The following is a 15,799-nucleotide window of genomic DNA, read 5'->3' as shown; positions in this document are numbered from 1 at the left end:
ATGCAATGAATTTAGATGTCTGAGAAGTTCAGGCTTCATTGTTTTAAGATCAATAATATAGTGAACAATGCAAATCAACCTACTGCTCTCTTGACTACTCAAGGATCCACAGTTGTACAAGTGCTGGCATTTCTGCAATAGAAACTACATTTTTACACGGAAATTAATGTGATTTTAAAGTCCAGTGAGATATGATCTACTGGAAATGCCTTTCAGTTGCAGTACAATGAGTATTTAATTATTTCCCTGTTTGCTTACGATTGCGTTTACACCATTTAATGTGCAGCCAATTTGTTTGCTCCCTCCACAGTTGACCATGACAACAAGAACAGTAAAACAAGAATTTATTACAGTCACAGAATTCCAATAATGAAAGCAAGATTCATGGGAATTTGATTACATTTAATTTACATTCCTCTTTATTTACAGAAGATATGTGTGTAGGAACATAATATATACAGCCGGTTGAGTTACTTAAGTGCATTACCCATTATTGTACAGTGAAAATCCCCTGATACACCATTAAGACTGTTAAGTTAGACTCAGAGTTACAGAAAACTTTCATAATGTAAGGTGAAGGTTTCTTACACAAGCATGACGAGTGCACATTGTGTGTTCTACAACAAGAGTAATTTGTAATCATTCTCAGACAACAAGAAACATTAAATATGATTTGTTTTGACCTTTAACAATTAATTGGTAAATGTTGAGCAAAATATTATGACATTCATTACAAATCTACTGACAATAGTTTTTATTAGCAAATCTGAGCTGCGGAGATGCAAGCTGGTTACTAAAAGAAAATTTAAAACAAAATTAAAATCTATCCAAAAAAGTTCTAAAATAGCTCCAGATAATTTGGGCATATGATTCTTAAATTGCAGCCAAAACTGAATGAAATCATGTTAACAAACAGAACTAACAGCTAATTCCCACCCTTTAAACTATGTAAAAGGTAACTAGACTGATACAAGCAATAAAATACTATATTTGGATTTGATTTCAGTGCAACTATTCTAGTGTCTCCAGATGTTTTTTGCAGAATTCACAGAGCATTGAGGTAAAACAGTATGTTGAACAGCTACACACACTGTCAACCAATATTAAAGCACCGTGGCGTCTTTAAATGAGTCGATCCATCTGTTAAAAAAAAGAAGAAAAGTATTATTTGTATTATCATTGCTGTCACTATATGCAACAATAAGTAGCACCCTTCCTTGTACCGTACCTCTGTGCCGTTTGGAGATCGTCAGCTTTAAAAGTGTAGTGAAGTGTGTTTTTGTGGTAAAGCTTAAACTGTAACTTCTGTGATGAATCATCTTTCAACATAAACCCTAACAGGGGCTGACTCTCTAAGGCTGCAACGTCCTGCAGAAAGACACAAGGCTGATGTTAGATGGACATGAAATCAATCCCGGTTGGTTAAATTATAACATGACACTGAGCTTTCACTGATACAAGTAGGAGATCTTACCTCACTTGCAGCGTATGTATACAGGACCTTGTCTTTGATAACGAACCACAGCCTCTTCACCTGCTTCTTATTGCTCTTTGACCTCTGCAGATACCCACTCATTGAGGAGTTGTCTGTGCTTGCTGTCACCTGAAAAAAAAAAAACAACATCTGATGAGATATCAGATCATTATCACCAACATTGCATCTTGATCGCGGCAAAACGAAAATCACCTCTTTGAGTGCTGCGGGTATCTTCTTCTGCTTCCTGGTGAAAGCAAAGGTAGCTCTGTTTCCAGGGGATAGAGCGGCTGATTGAGCTCGTTCACCTGATGCACACAAATGTGGAACATGCAGTTGTTTAATACAGTGTTTCTCAAATGGGTTGCGAGTACCCCTAGGGGTGCTTTGGAGTACTGCAGGGGGTTCAAGAGTTGTTTTTATGCATAATTCCTAAAACAAATATACAATAATAATCTCAATTAAACTGTAAATATAAATTTCATAAACCACTGGTTGAATACATAGAAAATACATACAACAAGTGGATTACCTGAGTCAAATCTACACTGATGCTTACGCCCAGGACAATGTAAAATTAGGATGACAGAGTGTTTGAATCATATCGCAAACAATGTTAGACGGAAGCAAAACTTACTTTTCTGCAGCTGAAGAACAGGGAAACACTGGTCACACACTCGTGCTAAGTGGTTCTTTAGGTATTCAAGAGAGCATTTGTTGGAGGAACATGACTGGCACACCACCTGATGGGATGATAAAGCATAAAATAAATGTTCTTCCTTATTTTACTACATGTGCAGTTGTAAAAGCCATCTTATTTTGCATCGCTCATTTTTTGATTCAAGATATATTTCAGAAACTACGTCTGTCTTTGATGGGAAAGACTTTTTCTTTCTTACCTTTCCACATGCACGGCAGTGATGTCGCCTCCATGTTAGGGTGAACTCACAGGTGCAGATCATACACATGGTGGTCCGTGGGTCAGGGATCCATATAGGGGCTTTGGATCCCAAAGGAGCACCATCATCACCATCTCCTAGGTCTACCTGAATATTAAAATATGAAGGAGTTAACTTTCTTCGCTCATATATACAGTATAAAATAGGCTTTGTGTTCATTACTATAACAAAGTACACACTGCAAACAGAAGATGTATGAGGTTCACTTGAAATAGCTTTCTTTACCTCTTCTGGAGGTTTGCCAGATATAAAGCTGATCTTCTTCTTGGTGTAGTCACTGATTGCCGTGGAGATGGCCTCAAGCCATTCATCTCGCTCTGAGGCCGAACTGCAGAGAGAAAACAGTGTGACTACACACCTGCACAGTATCTACGGACCTGTGCACTGCACCGAAAAACACAGGATGACGGTTAAGAAACAACACATGTTCTTAAATTACCAAGAGAATATCTTTTGTTCCGGATCATTACCTCGCTGAGAGAATGAAGGAGCGCTCCACGCTCTCAATGTTCAGCTCATTCTGATAGGCCTCTTGGCTTGGTTTGCTAACCTGCAATTATTTAATTGTGAGCAGTGATGGCAGCGAAAAACATATCCTGAGATAATGTGTGTGTGTGTGTGTGTGTGTGTGTGTGTGTGTGTGTGTGTGTGTGTGTGTGTGTGTGTGTGAGAGAAAAGATGAAGTGTGTATAGGAATAAACAGTGAAGTTCTCACCTTCATCCCAGCCAGAGAGAACATGTTGTTGAACTTGTACTGGCCTGACTGGACAGGAGTGGTGTACAGCAATGTGTCGTTAAACTAAAGGAGACATGACAAAGAAACATCATTTACCTATTGCCATTTCCGTCTTTTTTAATACACTACAGAGGAGCTCAAAGTAAGATTAAGAAAATACTGGTAAACACAAATTGGTTTGAATATTTTTGGCTTTATTAGGCTCCATAATGCTTTGATACGAGCTGTTGCCAAGTTTGAGGTCATATCATCAAAGTGCTCGATCTCCTTTGAGCCTTAATCTCAGGACAGTCAAATAGTCTCTGATCTAAACTCCCTCAGGATCTGTACAGCAGCATAAGAGGACAGTAGTTGTGATAGATACAAGAGTGTATGAATATATAAACGCCTTACTGAGAAAAGAAAGCCTTCGCTGAAAAATAAAGCTTCACAGAACATACTTATTAACTGAAGGTAGGAGCGTGTGCATTAGATCGTCTCATTGCAGTATTACCATGATAATGTATACAAACTAAATTAGAGGAGGAAGAGATGGGTGTTTTACTGTACCAGGAAGAACATTCTGGGCTGCATGCCCTTCCTTGACAGCTTCTTCAGGGTGCCCTCTTTCAAGAAGATCTGGAGCATAACAATGTCACAAGATCACATTAAGTCATGTTTGTTGATTTATGATTCATTCAATGAGCATGCAACTATTTTCGAACTCTTGAGCTTAAAAATGTCGGTTGAATCACTATTTCACCATATAAAAGCATGATAAAAATAGTGTAGTCGTTTTGCTAATGTTATTTTCAGGAAATTATAGTAATTACTACAATATTGTATTTACTCTCAATGACAAGAAGCCCTACATTTTATGGCTTAAAAATGTAATAACTGATAATATAGTATCTGTGAACATTCAATACACAACTGTCATTCATTCATACATACATTTTTTCAATTGGTGAAATCAATGAGTTTTGAGTTCATTTTGAAACTTGAGGTGAGATTGTTCTGTCAACTGCTGCTTTCAAAGTTAAGCCTGAACTCTAACTCTCAACTTGTAAGCCAACATGAATTAGAAGTACTTCAAGTAGAAGAAAAAAATATGTTTCAAACATGTTCTACTTCATGATAACTGGACAAACTCCACCTGCAGAGGAAGATCATGTGATACAGTCGAAAGCTCCAGAGCGGCAATTAAATGGACCTCAAAGTGTGTTCTCAACTTTTTTCATCTCGTTACTTTGTTTGAAAAAAATGTGTGAATATTTATTAACAAATGGTTTATATATATATATATATATATATATATATATATATATATATATATATATATATATATACACAAAACAACTCCAAGTAAAATCTTTACGGCCATACCCGTCCAGGTTGGACGACCTCATGGTGGCCGTTCAGACTGCACTGCACCTGGATCAGCTTCTGGAAGTTATCCTGAGAGAAACAAAGTGGACGTCAGTATTGAGCATTTTATCAACACGTTAATCAATATGGCTGATTTCTTGTTGGTTCTCACCCCTTGTTTCATGATGTCGTTGGCATGATTGGCCACCTCTTTCACTATTTCAAGAGCGGCTGAGTGGATAGAAATTTGAAAAGGTGTACATCACATACATGACAGACAATGTTTACATTCCAATGACACCATGAGGTTTAGTTAACAGTATACAGATGTTAAAAGGCTGTTGGTCTACCTTGTGTGTCCTTGTAATCAAGTGAGTCTTCAGTCAGGTTTTTTAGATAGTCTGAAAAACAATAAGAAAAAGAGTCATGGGCAACAGTAGAAACTACTTTGTACACTGGTTTACAAGTGCTCAGTGTTGTACAGAAAATTCCTGTAATGTAATCTGAAATTAAAATCCTGGATGAAAAGGTCTGCAGGTGCTTAAATAATACAACTATACAAGAGCGACGTGAGGAACATTCTCCACATTTTGCTCCCGAGGGAGCGACCCTGATCCATTAGACTCCTGCAACACTAAGCTCACTCATGTTAAAGCTCATGTTATGTCACCAAATCTGATTTGGGCTGCACTTCAAAAATCTTATTATAAAGGGATTGAAGGAGCAAATTCCAAAGTATTTTAGTTTTTCTGGACACCAGAGGGCAGCATGATGCCAATAATGACACATTACAGGTTGGTCTGACATGCAATGTTGAGCAGTCAAAAACTACAATGAAGTGATTTTGGAATGAAATAAAGCTCATCTACATATATTGTGAATGAACGTGATGAGTGATCAATGTTGTGAAAATGCAGATGTACCTGTGAGCAACAGCCGATACTGAGGAATCCTCTGAACAGGCTTCAGAAGATAATGCTTCAGAGCCAAGTTGGCACAGCGAGGACTGGCCTTTAAACAAAAAAATAAATAAAAATGCACACATTACAGATAACAAGTAAACAATGGAACCTCAGTGATCCAACAAACACGCCCCTTCAGACAGAGAAAACAGGTCAGGGCAAGCCTCATTACCTCGAATTCCCGAACCACTGCGCCGAATGCCGGGTTCTTTTTACTCTGCTCTTCCAGTAGAGCCACATTCTTGTCAAACTCGCGGATGTATGTGGAGTACATCTTCAGATAGGGCCCTTTCTTCAGGAAAATGTCTGCAAGCTGTGCATGCTCATCCCTTTACATAGAATAAAGTAGAATAAGATCAAACTAGACGCTGTGACACCTCCTCATGAATGTATCTGTAACTAAGCTGTATTCTTGTAATAGTAATAATATATGTACACATATACAGTATATACACTAGGGCTGGGCGATATGCAGCAAATCAAATCTCTAAAATATCTCGATAACGATTTTGCAGGTTTGACCATTGGTGCCTTTACAAAATATTTGCACGAGATTTTTGATAAATAATAATTAGTAATGTGGAAGTTAAAGTGAGTAAAGACAAATAATACAACAGCTAGAACAGTCTGGTAAGTTCAGAAAATTACATCACTTGACTGTAATGCAGCCTTTAAAACCAGGAAAATACAATACTAATGCCATATTATGATATCCCAAACATTTACAATATCTAGTCTCATATAGTGATTTTTTAATACATTTCCCAGCGATATCATTCTATTCAGTAACTTTAAGATTTCTCTTAAATTATACTACGTCGACTTGCCCAAAGCAAACCAATATCTTGGCCATATCTTGCATGAGTTGCTCTTTGAGCCAGTAAATGTGATCAATACATACACACGTAAAAACACTTTTTCAGGATTCTGTTGTACCATTTGGCTACTCTCTGCTTCAGCTCTCTGAGCAGGTCTTGGTTGAGTTCATAGAGCTGCGGCAGGTAGTACAGAATCTGGTTGAGAAGACGCTCCTCAATCACAGGCTTCCCACTCTGACGAGACGCTGTGGACGCTGCGTCACGGAAGTCCTGTGGATCAGATAGAGTCAGACAGATAAAGAGTCAGCTGGTCAAATACAGGAACTCAGGCACACAGGGGAAAACCCAAGAGGTGAATCTCAATGAAGTACTATAGAAACAAATAGGTTTTAAAACAACACTACACACCAGATAAGCTCCAGAAACCTTCAGTGTAAAAGATAAAGAGTGCTGACCTATGACCTACACACACACCTGACTCGCATTAAGCATTTTAAAATTTCCACCATATCATCAATCAGAACTAAAAAAAAAAAAAAAAGAGAACAAGAGAGCCTGAGGGTGCTGTCTCTGCTTCCTTTTCTGATGATGTGGAGTTTTTTGGTGGTTTATGAGGACACATGGCAAATAAAACTGCTTGCAGACTGAGCACCCAGTAGAGAGCTCCTGTGGTTAACATGTGTGATCCGACAGTGAATGAGGTGTGTCATGTGGAAAAGGATTTGGCAAGAAATTTGAAAAAAATCGGGATGATTCACAAGATAAGAAAAGTTTTCAATGCAGACGTGACTGAATCAGCAGCTAAGTAGACAACAGGGAGGACAAGAGGCTGTGGTTCTTCAGTTTGCTTAATTTGCATGTTTTCACTTCAAAAAGTTTCACACTCCTATGTGAATTAAAATTATTCTTTAAATTTAGTTTTTGAAGGCAACCATCCATTTTCATCAACTTAAAAAAAAAAAAAAAAAAAATCAAGCTTTTTGTTATATTTCTGTTCCCAGAGAGATGACATTTTGGAGACAGCACACAGAGCATAGCAGTAGCGTTGTTGAAAATACCGCTGAGCTTGTAACTCCGATAAAAACAAACAACAAATGGCATGTGGTGTTATCATCGATCAGTTTGTGAAAAGCTGGCTGAGTGCCTGGTACAGATGGAGAATGAACAAATACTAAGTCACCTCTACATTCTTTTGAACTTGGTATGGCTGATCCTTATTACTGGACTCCATTCCTCCACAGTCTGCAGAGACCCAAGCACTTCCTGTCTGTGCTCTGCAGTGAGGAGTCATTGTTTGTGACTCAGTCCCACTACAATCTTGTTTCGAGACCTTTGTCTCTCCAAACATCTGCTCACCCTCGTCCTTTTTTTATTGAAAATAAAGAGGCTGAAAAATACCAAAAGGGACTTTGAGGTAAACCAACACTGTGAACACAGGCACAAAGGTGGGTCATATTAGAGCAAGGTGAAATACAATGAAGATGACCTCCTTAGATTTGTTGAATTAATGGGGACTAGATTGTTTTATTCTATTCTGTTCCTTAAGTTAGACAAGGCACTGCATAACATGCCTCACCTTGCCTGTAGTTTTAGTAATAGTTAAGGTTGGCGGATTGATACGATGAGGAAGACGCTATCTCCGCGTTCTTGCTTTACCCACGTCCCAAAAGCAGTTTTAATTCAATAAACACAATTTTATTGTTAATGCTACGAGTAACCAGTGTGACATTTGGTTACATGACGGTTAGCAGTACGACGGCCCTCTATGCATTAGATATGTCTAATCCCCGTCAGTTGCTCTCATAATACAACTTGTGCTGGTTCCTCTTTAGGCTTGTCTGCTTTTGATATACAGTACAGTTATAAGTTGAATTTGTAAAGGCTTAATTGTCCTTCATTCATGGCTAACACAACCCACTATTGTGGTTGTGTTTGTAGCTGTGATTAAATTGTGTAAAAGATCAAACATTCTAATAAACTGCCTTTGTTTTTTTGTCTGACAGAGTGAACCAGTTAAGAACTTACATGTGGGATTGTGCTTCTTCATTCCTTTATTTACTGTACATTTTATATCATATGCAAAGCAACTTAGTGGCTGCAACAGTAGAGGGCTTCTGTTGTGAGATTACAAGTTGGTTAGAGTTACACTGATCTGACAATCACTCATATTTCTCAAACATATCTTTGAGCGAAGTACAGCACAGAAACCAGATCATATCATTTCGTTGGCTTAGATCGGTTACAGATTAAATATCTCAAAACATCACAAGGAGGCAACATGAATCCGTTGAGGTCCAGAAGTGTACGATGTTACTATTATCGAAAAAGCCGGGGAAAACGCGAGGAATGTGAGCTGAGCGGTCGAGACTGAAGGGAGTTAGGTCTCATCCTGCATGGGGTGTGCCCCTGTGGCTAGCATAATCAAACACATATGGAGAATGTGGGCTCACACAGTAGACTAGCACCAGATAAAACATATAGAGTCAAACTTTCTCAACACTGTGCCGTGTGGCTCGCTTCATACGTTTAGATAAATATGGTGAATTTATTTTAAAACCATTGAATATCATTGTTTGTTCAATAGTTATGTTTTTTTAGCAGCTTTTAATGAACATTATTTCCCATGTGGTCAATTTCTGAACTCTTATTAATAATTTCAAATTGAGTTGGCTTTGAAAATATATCAAAACATTTTTTTACTTCAATGTGGAATTTCATCTCACTATATTTTCTTTCCATCTTAGGAAGTTTAAGATGTCTTTTGATGTATAATTTTGGTAAGTTCTCCTCCTACTTCACAACTCTAAAACACTCAGACTCTCCTTTTCTCACAGAAAACACAAGTATTGTTTAAGTGTGAAGCAAATAACTCTAAAAGGGTGATGTGTGGGGGTACTTACAACATGAAGCAGCCTCAGGACATCAACAAACCTAGAAAAACACAGAATGTGAAAGTTAAAGAAGTTTATAATGTTATGATTGATTAAATATTTATAGGAGGAAGAAAAGAGTCTCTTCCACAAAAGACCCCCCCAAAAAAAACCCTCACTTATCTAGTGGTGGCTGATCATTTTTTATTATATGCCAAGATTTTGAGGTATATGTGTCTCCATAATACAGTGGGGGTGAATGGAATTTAATCTGTGTCGCTCGCAGCATTAATACAACTATACCTGTTGATTGTACTGGGGTGGAGGCAGAAACCTCAAAAGCTGGGCAATAACCACCGAACCATGCCCATGGCTGAACACCTCTCGATGTCAAGTGATACAACTTTTTTTTTTAGTTCATAATTTGAGTGAATCTACACTTAAAGAAAAACAAATTAAGACTCTTACACACTCTCAGAGCTCATAATTTCTGTGGCGATGTGGTGAATCTTGCTCTTCTTCTGTGCACTCTGCATATAACAAAAAGGTGCAAAAACACAGATTTAGAATTACAATAGACTACAATAGACCCCTGTGTCGTTCACGGCAAAACTACTCACAGCAGATACACACTGTGCATCACAATATTGCATATAATATTCCAGGAAGTATTTCTGAGCAGCTCCAAGGACTGAATTCATAAATCTGTCTGCTGCTCACCGGACTCTCCTCTGGCTGCTCAGGGTCTCCTTTACTCGAGATGGAGCTGCTATCGTCCTCTGAGGTGTTGACCAAGATGTCCTCATCCGAGGGCCCATCATCCAGGGGTGTCACCTCTTCATCGACAGAGCTTCTGTCAACATGGGCAGGATATTAGGGTTAGAGGATAATAGAAGCAGATGCCAGAGCATGAACGAACCACACTACAAGTGTTTTGGACACACAGAAGCAGCTGCAGGCATAACAATACTGAATGCAGCACATGATGACCACATCATCCACATGCCGCGTGATTAGTATAAAAAAGTACAAGACAGAGAGGACGCTATATATACAAGAGGGGGAAAGAGATGAGGTTTGTAGGAACAAAAACACCTGTGTCAGCACATAATCTGAAGGTGTCAAGTCAAACATGTCCTGCTCTGATCAAGTGGGAGTTATAAAACAAAGCACACAGGAAATGGGGCCACTTGACGCAGCCTGAAAAAAACATTTAATGATAACCATCAACACGTTCACATAATGCCAGACTTGTCCAACAGAAACAGAAGAACTGCAAACCACAGCTTTAAAATGACAACATTTGAACAGCTAACAGGGAGCTGTAGCAAAATGAAACTACATATCTAAAATGCCACAATTCCCTGAGGGAGCACTGCATGCGAGACAACGACCCCTCCCTGAACAAAACTGCAGAGAAAGAAATAGGCCGAGGCTGAGCAGCAAACCCAATAAGCCGGAGTCTGTGGGTCCTTCACACTGTGGTACGTTTACAACGGCTCATGCATTTAGCTGGTCTCTGTTTGTGAGCTGCTCAACGTCTTTTTGACATGTGATTGTTGCACAGTTTGAGCTCAAGAGGGGCGAAACACTAAGCTGTGCAATGCAGAGTGCACAGTTACACAAACTTTAATCCTATTTTTTCCCAACTGACTTCTGCTCACTGGTCATTCATGACGCAGATTACGAGTTCTCTGCATAGAGGGATAATTAGAAACATTACTACCAAGAATGTAAACATGCTAAGTTTAACTGAGCTAATTCAGCATCAAGCTCAGAATCTCAGGTTTGAGAATCGGTTCACTCAAAAACATGTTTTCTCACCTTCCAGAGAGCTCCTGTATATCTGCACATGCATATATTTGTACTTTATTCTTTTTTTGGTTTTGAACATTCATAAATCTTATTAGGAAAGGAACAGAAGTGTCTTTATTCATAAATCCCACTGTTTTATAGTGACCGTTTCTTTGATTAAAAATTACAATTAAACTGTTGACAGTGGGCTCAGTGGATAATGCAAAGGAACATGAACATGGTTTATAGAAAGACACACTGCTTTCTGAATATACTTTTTCATTGCTTTGAGCATCGCAAATTAAATTCAATCACCTCTATTGTAATTGAGTGTAGGCAAAAATCCCAGCAACAGATCTCTCAAAACCTGAGCAAACTAGAGCCCATGGCTATGGTCCCTTGCTCAGACCACACTCATCTTCATACTCGGTCTTCATTTTGATATCAACTACACACCTCTAAAGTTTCGTTATTGTAACTTGCATGGTTGAAACACTATCAAGTTGACAAAATCTGTCCACAGACAGGCAGACAGACATATACACATTGCAAAGTGTTCAAAAAACACTTCTGTGGTAGTTTACATTGAAGTGTCTCCCAGACCACTTTTTGCCATGATGACACACAGACTCACAAGGTGAAAACAATACCAGCCACACGCTGTCGCGCCTGATAACAAAAACTGTCTGCGTGGCTAGAAAACACTGAATATGTGCCCTAAGTGTCCCGTTAGCCTTAAATAAATAAAATCATTAAAAACGGCTTTTAAACTAAATACACACACTCTTGCCCTCTAGGTCAAAAGTTGTGTTGTGTTCAAGTATCTTCTAATAATAATTGAAGGCATGAAGTGTATAATTAGGTATGTGCAATCATCAGTCAACGCACAATCCATCAACACCTGACTACGCCGAGCACGCGTCCCAGCATACTTGTCTAACTCCCCTGACAGGAATCTGCAACAAAGGACACAATGTGTTGTGCTTCTCTGTGTCCTGCCCTTTTTATAAATGACACACAAACACTTGTCGTAGTTCACTAGATATTTTACGGATGATTGTTTTTGTGAAGCCTGCAGGGTTTGCCTGCACTCCATTCAGAAGACGAGGGAAATCACAGCTGTAAGAACAAAGAGAGATGAAACGAAAGCCATCATAATCTACCTGTCATAGTCTGTTGGCGTCTGACACTGTTGGTGTCCAGTGTTTTTCTCAAAAGACATATATGGCTCCTGCTCCTCATAAATGCCCTCGTCATTATACTGACAGTCTGCGGGTTGTGAGATGGAGGTCCGAGGTGATGCAACTGCCCCTCCTACATTCACATTCATGTAGTCTGATATCTCTTCATAGTGAGGCACGTTCTCATAGTAAACATCTTGTTCTGTTCCAGGAGAAAACTCATCTCCGTCCACGCTTTGCTCTACTCCAATCAGCGGGCAGGAGAATTTACGTTGAGCCCCGGGACCCTTGTGGAGGTTTTGACATCTGTCTTGGTCCCTGTCCACATTTTGTTCACTGCAGTCTGAGCTCTGGCCTCCTTTCACTATCAGCTTGGGAAGCATCTTCACAGAGAGCTTCAAGTCCAGCAGTTTCCGGAAAGAGTTCCTCTTCTGTCCGTCGGAGCGAAGGACGTCGGCACCGGAGAACGACTTGGCTCTCTGTTTGCCCAGGCTGGACCTGCTAGGCTTCATGATTCCAGGTGTTAAGATTTTTCTGCTCGTTTTCTCGACCGGAGGCGAAGGCAGCTCCCTCATCACTCTGTCCTTCAAAGCGTGAGCCTGTATAGAAAGGCTCTGACCTTTCTCATTATCTCCGAGTTTACACTCTTCTTCCTCCTCAGAGGACTCCTTCCTCTGCATCCGTGCCATCGGGCTGCTGTTTCTCTGGGGCTTCTTGGGAACCACCCTGACCACCGCGTCCTCCGCTGCCACAGTGACGGCAGGAGGCTGGCTCAGCTCTGGTTGATTGAGTGGACTGCTAGATGGAGGACTTTGTGTGATGTCACTGTAGACCGCCTCCTCATCATGCGTTCCTTCCTTCTCCACCTCTTCATCCTCCTTGTCAACCGATACCTCCATCTCCTGGATGCTGCTGTCCCAACCCAGGTCTTCCTCCTCCACATCCTTCGGGAGAGTGTGTGGAGCAGAGGTTGCTGCTTTCTCAGGTGCGGACAGTAAAGGCTTTTTCCTGGGCGGAGGGGCTGGCTGAGCGCAGGCTTTTCTCGCAGACAGAAACATAGGCAGCGTTTGTCCAACAAGTCCACTGACAGACAGTGATGAGCTGCCTTTCCCCTCCGATGACACCTTCACCTCTTTGACGTTCATTTCCCTCCCTTCCTGGCCTACAATCTCTCCACCCTCCTTCTCCACCTTTTCCTGATGGGCCAGCACAGCCAACCTGGGTTTCCGTGGTACAGGGACAGGGATGGGCTTCCTAGAGGCTGCTGGGACTGGTTTGGGCTGGGGGACGCAAGATATCTGCTCCGAGCCAAGAGCATCTTCCTCTGGTCCACGCCCAGGTGCACTCTGAGGAATTACGTTACCGTTTGCCTCATCGCGCCAGGTTCTGTGAGGAAGGGACGGCCGAACGGTCACCTCAGGACTGCAGGTGTCAATGTCAGCGTTGAGAGGTTTATCTAAAGTAAATGATTCTTGAGGATGTTTATGATTCGTGAAGTGAGTATTAGTGGACGTCTTCATCACTTTGCACTTAGAATTGTCCGTTTTCTCCCCACCGCTGTCCACAGTTCCTCGAGATGTAGCGAGAAGCCTTCTGTTTGCTGATGTGTTTCTGATGCACATGCAGTGTTCCTGGCTACACAGACAAATGGGAATAATATAATCCCAATCTGGCTTTTTGTTCTCTTGCTGTATTCCATTTTGGGAGTTAAGAAGACCGTCGATGTGTGGGATTTCTGTCGCAGATGTTTGGAGCAGGATGTTTGAAGCGAGTGGTTTGGATTCCACAGCAGTGGTGAGTTTGGAGAGGCAGGGTTTGGGGGCCAGCACTGGTTTGACCCTCCTAGGCGTGCCAGGAGACCGGAGTGCGAGGCAGTCTCTTCGGGGGGTTGAGGGAGACAGCCCTGGCCTCTGGGGCTGGGCCAGCTTTGGTTTTGGGGCCAAAGGTGGCTTTTGCATGCCTGAGGACAGAAAAAACAAGAGATATGCACTTAGGATTTTATGTAATTTTCTCCCCCAAATTTCAAATCTGAATGACATCAAAAAGATTATGGATTTAATCTGACACAATAAAAAGCTCATTCTGAATATCCAGATGCTATATTTTATGCATTTTCAGTAGTCTGACAGATGTTGCCCTAATGACGGTTCACTCTTTAACTCTTCGGCAAGCACTGATCCTGACCTAGAGACAGCTTATTGTAAAACTGCTGTAAAGTATTAAACCAGGGGGTTCAAATATCCCATTGGCTTATGTTTGCCACTCAAAACACACAACAGCACAGAAAGCCGGCTAATGGTGCATGTCAACAGACAGAGAAGGAGGAGGAGGAGCAGATGGTAGATGAAGAGTGGGAGAGAAATGGAGGAGGGGATACAGGGACCGACAACGAGTCATGCAACCTGGTACATCTGGCTCAAATTGTGTCCTTAAAACTTTTTGCGGGGGACAAAACAATAACACACTGACCTGCTGTCAGGGAGGGAGGTTGTTGTTTTTCCCCTCAGCACATATTTCCTCATTCAACAAGCCACAGGTTTGACACCAAACACATCTACAAGTCTACGAAAACACTCACGAATTTTGATTTGGGGATTCTGGAGTTATAGACAGGGACAAGGGTGGGGTGTGTCACAATTACTGATAATATATTTCTGAAAATCACGATTGCCAGTCACTTACCTGTCCAATACACACATGCACAGTCTGGTGCTTTTTATCTTGAATCCTTTAAAACATTTGATTATCTGTATCAGCCTGTACATTTAAAGTCGAGTGGCTTGAGCTACACGCCCTACAGTAAATACAAACATTACTTCCGTTGCACTACTTCTCCCCGTGTAACAATTGATCTGTATTGTCCCTAAGAAATAAAATTAACTAACACATAAATAAATACATGGTTCAGTCGTCATTAAACTGTATTTTTTTTAATATATATGTGGTCTGTAGTGACCGCGCTGTCTAAAAACATTTTGACCAGAGCAATCATGGAGTTTCCAGTCACTTACCTGAGTTCATCATCGCTTCACGCACTTCGCTTCTGTTTTTTGTCAATTGTCATTAATCAGTAACCACCGTTGATGTCCGGATCCACCTCAAGCCGTCGATGCCAAATAAGTCATCTGTTAAAAATCGACATTTTCACCGCTTTTGTCAGAGTAACACATGTCGATCCTGCTGCACACAGTCCATTCTCATCGCAGCCGCACCGACTGGCTGCCAGCGACGTGAACCAATGAACTTCCTCTTTCTTTCCTTAAACAATCCACTAGGGGTCCTCGGGGGCCACAGGCTGCCAGATCGATCAACAAAGAAAGGTTAGTGACTGTAAAGTAGAAAGCGCAACAAGAACTTTGAAGGAATGTTGTACACACTACATTCTCTTCCATCCTATCAGCATTTCTACACACTTGCATGAAGACTTGCTCATCATTACACAGGTATTTCCTCCCACACACATTTTTCCTCATACATCATCATCGCTAATATTATCCTGACTAGTATGATTAAGGGACTAGAAATATGAGTGGGAAGCAGCTGATGCTTTGTAAGCTATATTTGATGTATAGTTGAGGAAGTAAAACTAAAAAAACAAAAAAAAAACAGCATTTATGTTTGGTGCTGTCATCATGCTGTTACTTTGTCACCATGTTCA

At 40.7% G+C, this 15,799-nt stretch overlaps 1 protein-coding gene across 2 annotated transcripts; it reads right to left on the bottom strand.

Moving 5' to 3' along the window:
* Nucleotides 1-362: 362 nt before the first annotated feature.
* LOC137881236 (FYVE, RhoGEF and PH domain-containing protein 6-like) lies at nucleotides 363-15,341 on the bottom strand. 2 transcript variants are annotated; one of them, XM_068723073.1, is made up of 21 exons: nucleotides 15,153-15,341; nucleotides 12,124-14,101; nucleotides 9,887-10,019; nucleotides 9,635-9,696; nucleotides 9,197-9,227; nucleotides 6,415-6,566; nucleotides 5,651-5,807; nucleotides 5,440-5,527; nucleotides 4,867-4,917; nucleotides 4,689-4,747; nucleotides 4,535-4,606; nucleotides 3,719-3,787; nucleotides 3,149-3,232; nucleotides 2,904-2,983; nucleotides 2,659-2,761; nucleotides 2,374-2,520; nucleotides 2,112-2,217; nucleotides 1,688-1,782; nucleotides 1,475-1,603; nucleotides 1,229-1,368; nucleotides 363-1,140 (listed from the first exon to the last, which is right to left on the bottom strand). In XM_068723073.1, exons 1-21 carry the CDS (start codon nucleotides 15,163-15,165, stop codon nucleotides 1,104-1,106), a joined length of 3,786 nt encoding a protein of 1,261 aa, XP_068579174.1. In that variant the 5' UTR covers nucleotides 15,166-15,341; the 3' UTR covers nucleotides 363-1,103. The 2 variants fall into 2 exon arrangements, with proteins under 2 accessions (XP_068579174.1, XP_068579175.1); XM_068723074.1 differs by having other exon boundaries at nucleotides 9,887-10,016.
* Nucleotides 15,342-15,799: the final 458 nt, after the last annotated feature.

The sequence above is a fragment of the Cebidichthys violaceus genome, unplaced genomic scaffold (genome assembly GCF_023349555.1).
Source record: "Cebidichthys violaceus isolate CVI_PGR_0920_01 unplaced genomic scaffold, fCebVio1.0.p SCAF_3, whole genome shotgun sequence".
Lineage (NCBI taxonomy): Eukaryota > Metazoa > Chordata > Actinopteri > Perciformes > Stichaeidae > Cebidichthys > Cebidichthys violaceus.
Note: the sequence above shows the minus strand (reverse complement) of the source record. Positions and strands in the feature narration are given on the sequence as shown.